This window comes from Drosophila nasuta, chromosome 3 (assembly GCF_023558535.2).
Source record: "Drosophila nasuta strain 15112-1781.00 chromosome 3, ASM2355853v1, whole genome shotgun sequence".
In the NCBI taxonomy this organism is placed as follows: domain Eukaryota; kingdom Metazoa; phylum Arthropoda; class Insecta; order Diptera; family Drosophilidae; genus Drosophila; species Drosophila nasuta.
The window spans coordinates 7,266,693-7,284,976 of NC_083457.1; the positions used below are offsets into that span (position 1 = coordinate 7,266,693).

Sequence of the window (18,284 nt, forward strand, 5' to 3'; positions counted from 1 at the left end):
CTGGACACTTGACTACCGATTATAATCAATCTTTGAGATAGATTTGCTATAGACCAGACCAGACCAGACTCAACCAGACCACAGACAGGGAAATGATGAGACTAAGCTTAAGACTGATCACGCAATGCACTCGCATAGCTGGCCCCCAATCAGTTTCGTATGTCCAGGCTGTGAACACTTGAATGTTACATGTGTCCATGTCCAGTCAGTCGCTGCTTCGCTACGCCAAGAACACAAACAAACAAACGATCCTTGCCTCGTCCGGTTGCCTGTCCATCGATCTCTACAAGTATGCAAAAAAAAAAACGAGAAGAATTCTTTATGCAAACATGTGTCTCCGCATTGTCTGTGCCTGACTGCGACACGCATTTATCAGGCGGCATTTATCACGATGATGATGATGAGGTGGACGATGACCAAGACGAAGCAACCAAGCAAGCGACCAAGACTGGCATATCAAGTTGCATTTGCAGTTGCAGTTACAATGTTGTCTCTGGCCACAGCCTGTTCTGGCTCATGATTTGTTTTTGCTCTGCCGTTCAGATAACTCAAATGCGATATGCGTATCTCATAGATTATATTTGCTGCATGTCAGTTGCCTTTATGTATTTTTTTTTGTTTTTTTGTTTTTCTTCTCTTCTATTTTTGGCATGAGCGCCGCGTAGTATTCAATTTAGCATTGCGTAGTATAAACAAATTTCTGGCTTTTCCGGCCACACGTTCGTTAAGCCATCGACGACTGTGTTTTGCGTTTTGTCTAAACAAATCTCTCATTGATAATTTTGCATAAATTATGCGCGCGAAATTAAATGAGCATTGCAATTACAACAACGTTGCGGATGTGAGGGGCATTCCAGGATCTGCACAGCGAGAATTGAATGGGTAAATAAAATACAATAAGACTTCTACGCACATCTGTTTGTGATTTGAGTTTTCCGGTCCAAGATATGCAAATATTTCGCAGATAATCAGAAGGTAATAAGAATGCGTGTAGACTGCTATAATATGCAAGCAATTACAGCAGCAAATGACCATTTAAAATGAAAGCATCGGAAACAAATTAAATTTAGAGAATAAATTTCGATAATTAAGAAGCACAATTCTATTGCTTTAATTTCATTTACATTAAATGTTTGTATTCATTTGCATTTGAAATGCAAATATAAGAAAGGAATTCAAATAATAATACAAATAAATATTTAAATAAAAAAACATTTAACTTTGGTGATGATGACCAATAAAATCAGAAAAAAGAACAAATTAACAATAAAATGTTTCGTAATTTCAACAACCATTGCAAAAGTACGAATTATTTAATACCATCAACTTCCTAAACTCTTTATAAATGCATTTTCAAAAGTTGTTTTTAAGTTGACAGCTAGGCGAAGTTGCAAGTCTTTATTAATCAAAAAATACACGAGCACACTTAAACGAGTTTATTAAAAAAATAAACTGCGTAGCTCTTCTGCACACCTGTAGTCTTAAATTATAAATTCGAAATTTGACTTAATTGTATTTAATCAAATCAGTAACGCAGGTCAAGGCGTCACTTAAAGTCAAGTTTGCGGCTAAGCTTGAGTGAGATTTCAGAGGCAATCCTGCAGCTCATAATGGGTGTCAAGTGGCATTAGGTAAGTCAAGCGATTCGCGTCAGAAAGTCTTCTTTTTTTTTGTTTTGGTTTTTTTGTGGCATCTCTCCATAGACGTATCTCGTTTAACCCGTTGCGGAACGCAAGTCAGCGACAGAAGCGCAGGTTAGCGTAAAAATTCAAAGCCGACTGGGCAAAACAGCGAACTGAGAAGGAGACAGCGGAGAGATTGGTGAGGGGAAAAGAGAGCAGCACATCCTCGACGGCAGCGATGCGTGTGTAAACATAGCCCAAAGGCAAGCCGCACACAAAACGCAACTCAAAGATACAGATACAGGTCGAGTGTCTGGGACTGAGGCAGCGACTGAGACTAGGCGCAATACACTAGCAGATCATCAGAGCAGGGTCTGGGTCTGGGTCTGGGCAGGTGTGTTTCTCACGCAACGAAAAACAGAAGGCAAAGGAACGAAGGAAGGCAGCAAAAACGCTGGCAACAACGTCCACGTCCAGGCTTCAGTTTCAAAGTGTGGCAACGTGTGGTAATTTTTTGACCGCCGGCTAGCTGCCACACAGCGCCACACATACGCCTGGCTGACTTCAGCTACATACAACAGAAGAGCTGCTCCCCAAGTTTCAACTTCAACTTGCCACAGCTTAGCATCCACATCCAGGTCTCAGCTACAGCATCAGCTTCGGCTTCAGCTCATTTCGCCAGAGATTCGGAAATGCGTTTGGCTCTCTCTGGTTTGGCATTATGTATTTTGCTAGAGCTCGAGCTGAGTTTGAGTTTCCCGCAGCCCTTTGCCACATTTTGATGGCATAAATCAAATGGGAAAATAATTACACTGCGGCTGCCGGTTGCTGGTTGTTGGCTGCAGCAATTTGCACGTGTATTCCCGTATTCATTTCTAGCTGCTTTTTGCTGACTGTTTTAAATCGTAGCAAAATGCTAGCCAACTTGCAATTATATACTTGCTGAGGGTGATTGGTAAAGCCGCGTGTTTCTCGCTGCAGCTTATCATTTAATACGCATCTCTCACACACTCAGAACAAAACGAGTAAGAAAGATACACATGAGTGTGCTCGACTGTGAAATACCCGATACCCATGTTTAATAGAAACCAAAAAGTGAGGTAATAAGTTATATCGAATGTGAGATATCTGCCACCCATATTCAATAGGATTAAATCACTGTAATACCACATCCTAAAAATATTCCAAAAAATTCCGAATACTATATAGAAGCAAAACAGTGATGTATTATTCTAAAAACATTCCAAATTTAAATACCAAAAAATATTGAATCATTCCAAAAACTATGTTATATTAATATACTATAGAATTAAAAATAAACCATATTCCTAAACAATCAAATCAGACCCGACCGCAGCGCTTATAATACCCTACCACCTTATAGGTATGGGTATGGGCTTAAAAAAGGTTCCTCTTTAATTGTAGTCTTCGGTATCAGCAAACAGGATACAAAGTTGCGGTTAAAACTTGCTCTCAGTCTTTGGCTTAGACTGACTTTTGATTATGGCTTTTGCGTATTTGGCGCTGCATAAAGCGTATCTTTAAGTTAATATTTCTTTTACGGTAGGCTGAACCCAGCTCACTTATTGTTTGTTTGCAAAAATATTATACTTTGCACTTCGATAGAGAATAGGCATGGGAATTCTTGGCAACTTATCTTGATAAATATGCTTGTTTTGATGCTGCACAACAATTATGCAAAGCCAAAACCCATTTGTAAATCCTTTAAATATTTTAATATGAAATGTTATTCAAAAATTAATAACCACTCATCGGCAGCTGTCAATATTAATATTCAGGCACACACTACAGCAAATCAGATATTTTGATGCAATTCAATTCCTGAAATATTTGAAAGTACTTGCATGTATCCAATAGTCGTATTCAGGCCATTAAAATCACATTAAAGCACGAATCAAATGCGTTAATACCGCACATAATTGCAGCTCATTTGTGCCTTAATTAAAATGTAATAAATAAATAGCAATGAAATCGTTGAGCCGTTAATAAATCATTCCGTTCTTGCTGAATTCGATTCGACGTACTCGTAAATGAAAGAATTTTACGATTATCTGAAAACAAATTTATCCAATCAAAACAAAACGCGATGAGGCCACAAGATATAAAGAGATATAACGATTTGCCTAACTGTAGATATGAATGTTCGTGTTGTTCTTTTCACAGAATCAATTCCCAGCTGGTTGCAGTCAGTTTGTCGCCAACGGACTACAACTTATTTCAATTTTTATTATAATCAAAAACGCTGACACTGCACATTAAAGAAAAAGGAATCAAAAGGTGCATCGCAGTGGGTTTCCTTTTCTCTCTTTCTCCCCCTCTCTGTAGCAGAAGAAAGATCATTCAACGAAAGAACCTCAGCAAGTGAAAATTTATAGAAGTCAACGCAGTCAGCGGAGGGAGCATTTATCTTTCATTAGAAAATTAGAATCTACGTGTGGCACACACACACTTGTACACACACACAATCAATGACCACAATCTTCAGGTTAAGATTTTTGGGTTTGGTCTTTTTTTTTGAGCCAATTGATTTCATTTTGGGCGACAGCAACGAAAAACCAAGTTGGGATCATAAAAATGCGTTTTATGTGATTCTGTGAAAATGCTCAACAAAAAACTCAAAACTGAAACTGAATCTCGGACGCAAGTCGCAAAGATTTATGTGTGTCCTGAGATTGTTTTGTAAATGCTGCGACAAGTTTTAAAACTAGTTGAAACTCCCTATCTGTATACATACATACATATATCCTTGCTGTAGGTCCACTTAGCTATTTCATTATAAATTAAATTGTTATCGCAACAACTTAATCATGCCATAAAGCTGACTGACCATTGCTTGCCCCTCGCTCTCCTCGCTCAGCCTCTCACTCTGTGTGGCAGCAACAAGAGCAGCAGCAGTGGCAACTTGATTCGCTCTTATCTCAATTTGAAATTTGTTAATTGCCGCGCACTTCAAGTACTTAGTTTATCTTTTAGGTCTTCATCTGCTGCTTTTTATTTTTATTTATTTTTTGCTCGTTGCCTTTTTGCTTTTTTTTTTTGTTGTTGTTGGTATTTTGGTGTTTTTTGTGTTTTAATGCGTGTTCTAAATGACTTTTAAATGCTTTCAAGTGTAATAAAGTTGTTCGCCTGCAATTGCGTAATGAGTTATTTTTCTTAGTGTGCCACATTTGGTGGCAATCTGCGCCTTGGCATCGCTGCTTTAGTGCGCCAGAGACACATTTTAATTAATTCTTGTTAGAGGGAAACGCAGCTCAAAGGCTAATAGACAACAAAGTGCCGAGATCACCAAAGGTGCTTTTTGATGGCGCCTTAGAAAGTTCTGCGGCTGCTTCTGTTGCTACAGCTCCTCAACTGGGTCAAGATGCGGCAATTATAAACTGCGAATTTTGGCAAGTTAATTACTTTTTGTGCAAGAGAAGAACACTTGTCTTAATGCGCGAAATTGTAAATAAATTCTTAGGAAAAATGATTCATATTTAAATATTTTTAGAGCTAATTCATCGCGTACTTTGATTTGCCTACTAAAAATGTAAATTTAAGAATTTAAAATTTGGATATTATTTTTATAATAAAATTCAATCATTTCACACAAAAGAAGAACACTTCTCTTAATGCGCATGAGCAAATTTAAATAAATTCTTAAGAAACATGATTCATATATAATATTAATATTATATACTAATTGTCTGTTTAATACAAAATCTGTTTGTGTCATATTTGATATATCTTTGAAAATAATGCAAAAAAAAAGTTCGCTTCATACTTTTAAGCAAAAGGAAAGCACTTGTCTTAATGTATAAAGTTTTAAATATATTATTTTTAAAAGTACTTCATATTACATTTTAAAACTAAAGAAACAACAAGTTTACAAGGTTCTTTGATTTTTCTTAACAATTCATTTTTAATTGTATACTTAATAAAAATGTCTTAATTTCATATTCCAATCATAGCTGCAAGCAGCTGCTTCATATACGTTTTAATTGAGTCACAAAATATTGATATCTTATTAAGGTTTTAAAGTGATCGAGATATTAAAGTCAGAAAATGAAGTTGCTGAACGACAGTTCAATCTGGCTGCAACTGTTGAACAAGCGATCGGCGCGTCGGCGTCGAAATAAACATGTTAAAAGGGCGAATCGAACGTGAAATGTAAACTTGCCTCTCTATGCTATGCTAAATAGCCGACAATAAATCAAAAATTTTACGATATTAAAAGCGAAGAGAAGCGTGTAGCGTACGCACAGCTGCCACGCGGAGACCTTGAAGTTCAAAGGAGAGCAGGCAAAAACCAAAAAAATATAAGAAGAAACCAAAAGCCAATATTATTATACTTATGTATTTCTGATATACAAGGCATAAAATATCAGCTGGAAAGTGCTGACAGGCCGCGCGGTTCGATGCACACACAAAAAGCTACCAAGGATGAGGGTAGAAATCGAAGATGAACCAGAACCCGAACCAGAACCAGAATGCCACGAATAAGCGCACTAAATTATTGGTAGGTAAAGGCGCTGACAATTCAATGCAAGGCCCATAAGGAAATGCTCGTAATACGACGATGTCTGTGTGTCGAAGAGGCTATGAAAATTTATGCAGCATGGCAGCGAAATACTAAAGAGGGGAGGCAATGTTGAGAAGGGAAATATTAGTCGTAGAGTAGGCAAAAGGCAAAGCAAAAGCAAAAGTCCTCAAAATCGACGACATGCACATGTGGCATCGAGTGCATTGCTGTTTGGTAATCCGTAAAAAATGATGTCATAATAAATTGTAATTTATGAGCGCAATGCACTCCACTCGCTGCCTTCCTCTCCCTCTCTCTCCCTCTCTATTCATCTATTTCTAGCTAGGAGCTGCAGCAAGTTGAAGTCAGGGAATCCGGCTAGCGACAAGTTAGGCCGTCTCGTTGACAGATGAAGGTTCGTTTCATGAGAGTCTGATGAAGCCATTATGATGACTTAAGCCGAACGCTTTTCTACACGATTAATTATATCAGAAGAGAACCGAACTGCACAGGAGAAATAAAGATAGATAGCGCTGGCTGCATTTGGGCATATTTATAAAAATACCTGGCGATCTGTCTGTCAGCTAGTAGCTAGTCAAAGACTTTGGTTTCCTGTGCGCCAGTTCCATAAAACAAATGTCAACTTTTATGCTTCAATGGCCTGGGAAATGGCAGACTGGCAGGCTAGAGAAGGGAGGCAGTCAGGTCGCTGTCTTAACAAGCTGACAAATAGATAAAGTGCAGTCAAGTTTTCTTCATCGTTTATAAGTAGCTACTACTGCCTTGTTGGTTGTTGTTCTTCCGAGTTGATGTATCGGCTGGTTGTTTTGATCTGACATTCGACTATTTAGTATGCAAATGTATGATAATGTCTAACGAACTGACAGCCAACCTGAAGAAAGAGAGTGACAACACATTGTAGTGGAAGATAGATAGTACAGAGCAGAGAGTAAGATCTGTTCTCAGATGTGTGGGTAAAGTTCAAAAATATTTTGGAAAACTTTCTTTTGCTCTAGCGCTTTTAAGATAAGTTTATTGGGTTTCTTCTCTAACCTGTAAATTAGCGTTAGCTATAAAAATATATATAATCTCTGAAAAAATTAGAACAGAATATATGTCAAATGTTTAAAAAGAATAAATATAAATAAGTTCACATTGATTTGTTTAATGAAAAAAGAGAATAGATTAAAGACAATTATAATATTAAAAGAGCAGAAGTATCTCCAAATCAATAATATGGAAATGGACAAAATAATGAGAAATAGATAAGTAATTGAGAATTGGAATTGTATAGAATAATAATAATAAGAAAATAAAATTAATTTAACTAACTATAAACTGAAGTTTATCAAGTAATCGGAAAAACCCCTACAATAAATACCACACTATAAACAACAATTATTCCAAAAAACTGTTATTTTCTTGTATATTACCAGCAAATTCCGCCCATTTTAAGAACAGGAAATTAAGCAATTTCACGCCTAATGCAGTATTTAAACGACAATGTTCGAAAACAATAAATATAAAGTGGCTTTAATTAAAAATTACAATTTAATTCAACGAAAATTCGGAAAAACTACCGCTGCATCTTAGTCAGAAAGAGGGGAAGAACTTTGAGGCGGAGTGAGACGGAAGCTAATATAAACATTTCTTGTTGGAAAAACTGCCAAACGCCAGCAGCATTGAAGCATAACAAACATTTTAATCATGGCAAGCATGCAGACAGACAGAAAGTATCTGTCAGATACTCGACGACAACAATACGCAACTGAATGCTGCAGCTCATTAGCGCCTGGCGACTGTGACAGCGACGAAGCGCAACGAGGAGCAGCGACAAATGCAACGAATGCAACGCCGGAAATCAATTTCCCCCCGCCGACGCGACTTTTTCTAACAAACTGTCATAGGCACAATGCTCGCAGTACCGTTTGGAGAAAATATGAGGTTTTTATTTTTGGGTTTTCGAGCAACAACAGTTACAACAACAACAACAATAACAACAGTTGCATAATCAATGTGTCGCCCCGCTGGTGAAAGGGTAAACACGCATTCACGCCTGCGCAGTGGAGCAACGCACCCCGCTGACTCCCCCTAGGGAGGGGGAAGAGGAGAGGCGACAAATTTATGAGCCGACAATATTTAGCAGACAGTGTAGTAGAGTGTAGAGAAGGTGTGCGCCAGAGCAATTTCGACAATTTAAACGACTTTCAAATTGAATTGTTATGCATTTTAAATTAAAGAAAATTTTCGTTGAAATTTCTGTACAAGAATGTTTCGAATGGAGATCAAATTAAATAAAAGTCAATTTATGGTCGAGTAACGATGTGTGGTTGGCTCTTGTTTTCATTGGGAAGGGGGGAGGGGAGGATAAAGAAAGGACCACCAGGATGATGCGTTCAGCCAGCAGATAAGATGAAGCCACTTAAATTTAGTTGTTCTCTTTGTTGTTGACGGGCCAGCATTTCAGGCAATGTATTTGTTATTTTCTTTTTTTTTGTATTTTTTTGGTTTCTTGGCCGTTTATTGTTTGCGCGCGAGCAACGAACAAAAGCTAAAATTGAAAATTGTTAAAATACACACACACACAGAGAGAGAAACATCCATCGAGCTACTTTCTTTTCTATCGTGTCTGTATTATTCTTGGCCTTTTTGCCTGGTTTACTTTCCTTTCCTCCTCGCTAGGTTGTTTTTTTGTATTTTTTGGCATCGCAAACAATGTGCAAGACGCCAATAAATAAGCACAGAGAAGGTTTTTTTTATTTTGGACACTGGACACAATGTAGGACGAGCACGTCGTAGATGTCGAGGAATGTGCTGCTGCTGCTGTTTGTTTGTTTGTTTGTGCTTGAAAATGGTTTTAATTGTTGTTGAATTTTTCCTTCTTCCCCTTCCAGGAGCTGTGGTGGTCTCCTTATATTGGCTCTCGCACATTGTTGACCAAATATAATAAGATAGCCGCATGCTGGCTGCGTCATTTGTGTGTGTGTGTGTTATTTTGGTTTGTTTTGGCTAAAAGTAAATTAAGTGCCAATGTTAATGGCAGTTATGGCCGGCATCTGGATCAGGATCTCGGCAGACAAACAAAGCTGGCCATTTGGGTGTCTTAATGTTGCAGTAATAATAGCTAAAAGTGTGTATTGTACTTGGGAGATAGTAGCTTAAGATTTATAGCTCAGTCACACAAACACAATTACTCTCCACGCACAGCTGAAACTAAATGGAAAAGAGTGGGAAATGTGTTGCGGCACTATTAGATGATCCAAATATCATGGGAAGAGACTAGAATTCAACTTAAATTCTATCATAATAAATCATTCAAATTCAATTATGCAATATAATATTAATTTACTTTTTATAGCAAGTAAAAACTCAATTATTGATCTAACAAAAAATGAGTTTAGCTCAAACTCAATTAAGAATTTGCAATTTTTATCTAAAAACCAATTCAGGAATAAGTCTTATGAAAATATCCAATAACTCCAAAGTCAGCTTCGTCATAATCTGCAGCCAAGTCAAAGAACTGCAATGAAAATTCGCTTTTTAACTGATTTAAAATGCAATCATAAGCATTGATGGTAAAGTCTTTAAAACTGGCCATAAAAGGGCGGCTATTCTGCCTGTGAGTATTTCCCTCCCTCCCCGCAAGACACACAATTCGATTAAAGTTAAGCCATTACAAGTCAAGACGCCAAGGAAGCAGCAAGAGGTTCCCATGTTCCCAAGCTTTAGCCAAAGCCACAAATAATATAACAATTTAAATAACAAGCATGGAGCAGGCAAACACCAAACGCGTTAGTTAGATAGATTGATCTACATGTACACGACAACAACGTGGCCAAGTGGCTGCGGCTTCGTCTTCGACTTTGGCTAAGACTTCGGCTTCATCTCCAGACTCTGGCCATGACTTTAGCTCCTTTGCCTCTCCGTTGCCATATAGACTGCTTACATTTCGCTGCAAGTGTCTGTGTGTCGTGTGTTTACTTGGCCCTGTCCTGGAGTTGGAGTACTGGACAACCGAAGCTGCCTCGCTGCTGGTTACAAGGCAACGAACGAGCCAGGCCAAGAGCATGTCAAAACAAAATAACATCTTTAGCGCGCAAACATGACAAAACATCAGAATTCCAGCAGATTAACGTCAATTTTAATTGCATTCACTTAGCCAAGGCAGGCACACAGGCTCTCTGTTCCTTGTCCATAAGAGCCTTAGAATAGAGCCACAGCAGCGTGACAACCACATGAAAATATGCATACCTTCATAGAGAAAAGGTAGGCAATTGTTCTAACAGTCTTGACGAAGAGTTGCTGCTCTTACAGAACAAGGGATAGTTGAGGAAATGCTTTAAGAAATTATTTGAATTTATATATAGCATAAACTTATTACTCAAATTGAAAATTCCTTATAGAGAATATAATTTCAAATAGGTTTCATTTCGTAGCCTAGAGTTTTTAATTACTATTTTTTACTACTCCATTATTTTTTATATAATTTTATAAATATATTTCAAATTGAAAACTACTTCTACGGAAAATAATTTAAACTAGTCTTCAATTTCTTACTAAATAAATACAATTTCTATAGTCACAACACTAAGAAAATATTTGATAATATGATCATATATATTTGTTTAGAGAACATGCATTTTGAATTAAAAATTGTAATACAAAAAAGAATTTAAAATAATATTTGTGATGTTAGGCACAAGAATTTTTTTTTATATAAACAAAATATATAATGAGAAGAAAATGTATTTTAAAATTTTAATTAAAAATAAAATATTCTTCAAGAAAATATTTTATAATAAAAAAAATACATTTGAAATAAAAATAACATATTCACAAAATAATGAATAATTAATTAAATAATTTATCTAAATAGTTGTTGTTCAAAAGTAAAGTACTTCACTGAAAAATAATAAATTTGCATCGTCTCTCCCTCTGATGCAAATATTTGTTATATCCACAACTTATATCATAATACTTTTTGCTAGTTATAGTAATGCAAAGTGCATTAAATAAAATTGAGTATAATCTCAATCCTTGGTAAGCTCGCATTAAAAGGAAGCCAACGGCATATCCATCTCTCTAAATTGGACAGGTGTTTTGCACAGAGGGAGCAAGGCTAACTGGGCAACTTAGTGATTATACCCGTGTGCAAGTGAATTGTGAATATATACAAAATCCACACACAACAAAAGGGTTTAAAGGCTGCTTGGCTCCAGCAGCAGCAGCAGCAACAACAGCAGCAGAAGCCGAAGCAGAAGCAACAACAGCAGCAAGCAGGAGCAAGGCAAACAAAGTTCCACAAGGTTGTGATTAACATGCGATAAAAAATGACCAGGCAGCCAGCGTATAGAAGTACTCCATGTAGCTAGGTAAGGCTCCTTTTGTGTGGACGCTGACTCTGACTCTGGCTCTCTGTTGACTGCTGCCTGCTGGCTCTGTTGTTTGGCTGTGTTTTGGCTCTGGAGAGCTGCTTGGTCAAGTTGGCTTACGTGTTTGCATTAGCAGAAATGCAACTGCGGGACCCTCTCAACTGAGCTCGTATCACATCGCCTCGCCTCGTCTCGGATGGAGTCTCTCAACTCTCGGCCACTCAGCGCACACAAAAGTTAAGTGTCTGGCTGTCACATGCGATTTGCACCTGCCGGATGAGCAATGGGCCAAGCGCGAGTCTCTCGGCTTCAGTTTCAGCCACAGCTTCGACTTCAACTTTGCGTGGATTATTTATCATCTACGCCACATCACAGAGCAAGGCAAAGTCTCGTTTTAAGCAACAACTACAGCGCGTGCAGTGGCTCAGATGCACGTTGCCAGATTCCTTTTTCTTTGCTGCTTTTCCGATCTGCCCATGGCCTATAATCAGGAGCCAGGACCTGGAGAATTCACGCGCAAACATTTGCACAACCAAAGTGCCAATGATGATGAAGAACAAAGAACTAAGAAAAAATCTCACAACAAAATTTGTGTGTTCATAAATTTTAATATTTTAATTTGAGCCAAGCCGATGAGCAGCACATAAAACGAGTCATTAAACGTCCAAATGGGCATTTCGTTGTGGGACTTTGTAAACACAAAGGCAAAATGCAATTTCTTGTTAAGCTCTCTGTTCCAGTTTTAGTTCTTGTTCTGGTTTTGCAGCCGGACACCAGCAACAAACACCGACGCCGTCGCCGTCCGTTTGTCGTTTCGATTGCTGTTGCTATTGCTGCTGCTATTGCTGTGGCTGCGGCTGTTCCTGTTGCCACAACGGGGTTTACATTTCCTGTGAATTTTGTGCTTTGATTTTAGGAAAATTAACAACAGCTCAAACAACCAACCAAGCAACCAACCAACCAACCAGTCGAGTCAACATTACGGCCCAAACGAATCAGCGTCATCATCAACAGCAGCAGCAGCAGTAACAGCAGCAGCAATTCAAGCAGCGATAACTACAAAATGAATCAAATTATCACGAACTGCAAATGCCCTGAAGAGGAATTTCCAATAGCAAATATTGCACTGAGAGAAAAAATTTACAGAAAAAAACTAAAAAATGTAAATAGAATAGATTCCCTCAAGAGAAAAGCAATTCAATTATTATTTAATTTTTGTCACCTCAATAAACTTTTTGAACAAAGCACGAAAATATGAAGATACGGATTGAACATAATTGGAATATACAATATAATAATAGTTTTATAGCTAAATAAAAATGCATAATTGATTCTATAAAAGAAGATCGAAGATTGTAGGTTGGATCTTTTTGAAGAACTTTTGTTCTTAAAATAAATCTTGTTTTAAGAATTGGCTAATGTAGTTTTTAAATTATCAATTTCAGAAGTTTTAGAGATATTTGGAGATATTGAACATTTTAATATTTTATTAAGTTTTATTATAATCTTATCAAGTAGTAATGGCCCATTTGAGTTGTACCATTTTATTATAATTTTAGTACAAATATAAATATTTTTCTGATATATAATAAATATAAAATTTTAAAATGATTTTCAATATATAACTAATTTAATAGTTTATATATATAATTTCTATTATCCACCATATATGTAAATTCAACTACCACAGAGCAACAAAGTCGTCAGAGTTTGGGATCACTAATTGTAGAATTGAAATGACAAATAGAGACATTCGAAATACATATAAATTTTATAGCAGTCGTTGCAAGCGTCGTGACAAAGTTAGAGTATTTCAACAGCGTGCAGTCAGTCGTATTGCAGCATGGCATGTTGTTTGCTTCGCTGGTTTCATTTGCCCCCAGCTCTCTCTGACGCTGCCTCTGACTCTGACTCTGATTCTGACTCTGAATGTGACTCTGACTCTGGCTATTGCTATTGCTATTGCTACGGCTCAGACTGAGGCTTGACAACAGGCCCCGAACGATGCCACTGCCATGGCACGCTGACTTGGCTTTGGCTACGCTTGTTTGGTTTAGCTTGGCCGCAACGGCTAAACAGGTTAAAATGTCGTTCAAAATGTCAAGTCAACACTTTGATGTTGTCCGTGTCCATGTCTGTCTTTGTCCGTGTCCGCTGTGTGCTGCAGTCGAGCGAGCAGCTAAAACCGCTGCCAACGTTGGCCGAACAGCTTCAGATTTAGCATCAGCATCAGCATCGGTATCAAACGAAGCAACAACTGCAGCTACTACAGCAACAACCAACTTCAGCTTTGTTTGCGTGTGATCTGCGCTTTATTTATGCAACATTCAGCACACGACGAAACATGCAACATTTCCCAAATTGTTAAGTGCAGACGTCGTGCTGTCGATGTCGCCACAGTCATCGTCCAATGCCCCAAACATTGTTCTTCTAATACAGGAAGAAGAACTTTTTGGTAATTGCACAAAATGAAAACAGTAGCGGTGCATCTGAGAATGAGGTCATCAATTGGAAAGGGCTTACCACAATAGTGAAAGGAGGCCCCCAAAATGTGAATTGACTGCCAAAAGTTCACAGCACGAGGAAAACTGTGTCACAAGAAAATTTAAACCATTTAAGAAAAACAATTCACAATCGGATCAATACTTAGAATATTATTTGTGATGGATCTATACAAATTTAAGAATAATTTTTATTTTATGTAAATTGACATATTAATAATATAATTAAATCCTAAATATTTTGCAAAAAATAAGTTAATGTTATAAGTAACAAATTGAAAAAGTACTTTTTTACAGTTATTAAATATAAGCTACATAATTATAATTATAATACATTTTAAATATATTTCTACCTTTCTAAGAACAAAACAAATAAATGATGTATTTATGTTTCCAAATGTGGTAATACAAAAAAAAAAATTGAAATTTCTAAGAAAAAAAATATTTTTTTATAAACTTTATAAATAAGTAAAACAAAAAAACTTGTTTAAAAATATTAAGCTTACTTAGGAAAACAATATACAAATTATAAATGTAAAAAAATTGTAAAATGTAAACATATTTCTGCTGTTTGAAAATAACAAAATATTAGATTCAAATTATCAATATATCAAATAAAAAGATCTTATTGCAATAATAAATATGTAAAGATTTCGTAAAGGTAAAGAATAAACATAGTTCGTAAATTTACAAAATTTATATTCACTACAAATTCCCAAACACAAAGTACACTCATATCATCAAATTGACTAGTAATTCCTATTCTTTCCCATTGCCAGCATTGGCGGATTAATACCCGTTTGTCGCACAGTTTGAGTGGGTCGCAATATTACAAAACTCACTAACAGATCGCTATTGACCACCATAATTGCACCCGAGTTGTCAAACATGCCACAATAATTGGGAGCCGAGAAGACCGTGACCAATTGCCGCCTCGCAAAGAACTCATAACCATCCTCGACCACTTGATGGGCACGACAGATGACATCGATGCCCATGCGATAGCAAAAGCTCTTCACCACATCCGCGCCGAATGTGACACTAACCCCACGATCATTTGAACTCCAACCCAGCACCCGGTCATCGGGATCACTCCAGAGCAAATCACAGACAAGACCTTGTTCCGGGATTTCACAAGGTCGCTTAATAGCTAGAATATCATCGAAGCTTCTCAGACTCGGACTCAGACCACCGTGAACACAAAAGATGCGTCCACCCACCACCGCAGCCAATGGCATGCAATCATAAGTGTCCACAAAGTAACGCCAGAGTTTCACAGAGTATCGACGCTTACACTCGTCATAGAATCCGTAAATGCGATTGATGTTGGCGCACTCATGATTGCCACGCAGCAGCCAAATTCCATGAGGATAACGCACTTTATAGGCGAGCAGTAGCGTTAGGGTTTCTATTGACTGCCTGCCACGATCCACATAGTCGCCGAGGAACAGATAAGTTGTACTCGGCGGATATCCCGATGAAGCTAATATACGCAATAGATCCTCAAACTGTCCGTGCACATCTCCGCATATCTTCACCGGCGGTTGTATCTCCAGCAATGTTTTCTCTCGCAGAAACAAAATTCTGGCCTCGGTGCACACATGTCGTATTTGTGACTCGTGGAGTCGAACGCCCTGGCCGGGATTCTCACAATTGATTAGTTGTGAAATTATATAATTGATGTCGAGATTCGCCGCCATCGCAAATTGTTGAAATCTGACGGACGAACGTGTGCTCGTGCCGTTTGCATCACTCTTTTTTCGCATATTGTATTCTATAACTTCTGAAATTAATTTCGATTACAAATGCTATTCACTCTCGATTTTGAAAAAATGCTAAGGAAATTGAAAAAGAGCTTTAGATTTTAAATATATGAATATTTGTGGATGCATTCCTACATTCATCTTATAATTAAACAATTTTTAAATTCCGTTTGCATAATAAGACTTTGTGTAATTATTATTTATGTATAAATGTAAAAGGAACTTTAAAATAATGTATCAAATTTTCTGTATACAAAAAATTTAAAGACGAATAGGAATAAATATTCATTAAAAAGAAAATTAATAATTTATAATTGTAAATACATTTGATTATAATTATTTATATAAATTAAAACAATTCCTTCAATATTTTGTAAGAAACCAGCCTAATAAAAACTTATATATTCTGCATGCAGGAACTCAACCAATATCAATAATACTAATAATTTATATTACTATCTTAGAATAATAAAAAAGTCTATTTTTAAGCCAAATTGTCAAATTTCTCATGGTCATGATAAATCAAAGAAAAAACTTACATTTCAAAATATTTTAAAAATATATAATTCAAATACCTCTGCTGTAAATTTTATAATAATAGTTGAAAATAATATATTAAGATCTAAAATTTGAAAGTAACATATTTTAATGATATGTAACTGCTAAACGTCAAATTAATGTATTTGGATTTCAAAAACTATCCAATCTAAGCATTCCAAAATTAGAAATGATCATTTTTGAAGATCTGCAATGAATTTAAATTAAAATTAAACTGAAATTAAATTCCAGTCGCCCCATTTGGGCGCCTTTTACCGCAACGGACCTGCATAATGGCCAGCACGAGGCCAATGCTTGTCAAAATGTTGCCCAAAAGCCCGAACCTGAACTAAAGTTGTTGCAATTCTGAGAATATTTTACGCTTGTTGAAGCTGACGACAACGTTGAAGCCACCGCCAACGACGACGAAGACTACGACGACGTCGACAGCGTTGTCGATGTTAGTTACTTGAGTTTTGGGTTTGGGTTTGAGGTCTGGACGCGCTGCTTGCTAAGGCTACGTGCAGAGCGAGCGAGCGAGAGAGGGAGAGCGAGAAGAGCGTGGCAAAGAGCCGAGGTCTTGAGGCAGTACTACGGTTTCGTGTTTTGTTTTCTTTGCACTTCAGTTGTATCACATCAATGGCCATTGTGTACGTCAACTTTGATGTTTCGGCAAAAGTTGTGAAGTGTGAGGTTTTAGACGTTCTTATTGCACTTTGCCGCATTTGCCCCCACCGAGTGGTCAGAGACGTTTCAGTATCAGAGTGAGAGCGAAAGAGAGAGACCATACCACATACTACTGCCATGACAGGTGAAGAATGCCAAAAACGTTTCAAGTGCCTCTGTGTGTTGCCCGGCTTTGCTTGGCCAGTCAGCCTGACTGCCTGCCCGGCTGCCTGGTTGCCTGCCTTGCCGGGTTGGCCACTCCAAAATCAACTCAAGCCTTTTAGATGGAAAGCGCAACATCGCTGAACAGCTGAAGGCGGGAAAAATCGACAAGGCAAGCAAGCAAGCGAACTGAGCTGCGAGCTGCGAGCCAAGTCAAGACAGTCTCGACGACTGTTGCTTGATTTCGTATTTATTTTGTTTACACGTTTCCTTTGAATTTTCTGTTCTAATTGAGTGAGAAGTGCGGTGAGTGCGGTGAGCTTGCAGTTTTCCATCACACATCCAGAGAGCCTCGCCATCGCCTTCATCATTATCATCATCCTCATCATCTGTTGCTACGTTTAACGCGGCTTTAATTGGATTTTCATACCTGTCCCCCACACTGAACCCAAAACCGAACTGAACTGAACTGAACCCGCGATGTTTGATTGGTGTTTGTATAATGAACTTGCAATATTCTCCACGCAAACACACCAACCAGATGAACAGCTGCTATTGTTATTGTTATTGTTGCTGTTGTTACTTTTGTTGACTGGCTTTTGGCCTGGGACAAGGCGCTCCAAAATGTAACGCGTGAAATTTAACACACATCATCGCGTTTGCTCTTCAACACAAAATGTTTCCTCTCCTTTCTTTCCCAACGTTAAGAAAATAAAAGTTCTACAGTGTGCTCTGTGTGTATTATTGGTTGATTGTAGCTCGGACTTTGTTTATTTAATTTATGTTATTATTGCCTGATTAAGTATGGAAAGGGCCGCAAAAGAAAACGGGTTTATGTTATTTCATTAAAAATTGATTAATGTTAAGGTACACAAAATTGCTGAGCTAAATAACAATGTAATTACGCTTTCTTGGGTGTGGAATTCTCCTCTCATATATATTGGGAATAAATCAACAAAGAAAGCAGCATTCGAGAGGTAAGGATGGTTCAGTTTTTTTTTTTTAAGGTATGATCTACAATTGAAGTTACTCTAGCTTTATAACATATTGTGTCGGCAGGAAGCATGAGGTGACAGAAATGAAAGGGGTAGAAACATATGTTACTCGATGAATATTTAAAAATTAATTAGGAATAATGA

General features: G+C 37.4%; 1 protein-coding gene across 1 annotated transcript; it reads right to left on the reverse strand.

Moving 5' to 3' along the window:
- Window positions 1-14,699: 14,699 nt before the first annotated feature.
- On the reverse strand, window positions 14,700-15,861 carry LOC132791392 (serine/threonine-protein phosphatase alpha-3 isoform-like). Its single transcript, XM_060800283.1, has one exon. It carries the CDS (start codon window positions 15,781-15,783, stop codon window positions 14,767-14,769), a length of 1,017 nt encoding a protein of 338 aa, XP_060656266.1. The 5' UTR covers window positions 15,784-15,861; the 3' UTR covers window positions 14,700-14,766.
- Window positions 15,862-18,284: the final 2,423 nt, after the last annotated feature.

What these genes read in the sequence shown, in the direction of transcription:
- LOC132791392 (XM_060800283.1), bottom strand. Translation starts at nt 15,783, where the DNA reads ATGCGAAAAAAGAGTGATGCAAACGGCACGAGCACACGTTCGTCCGTC.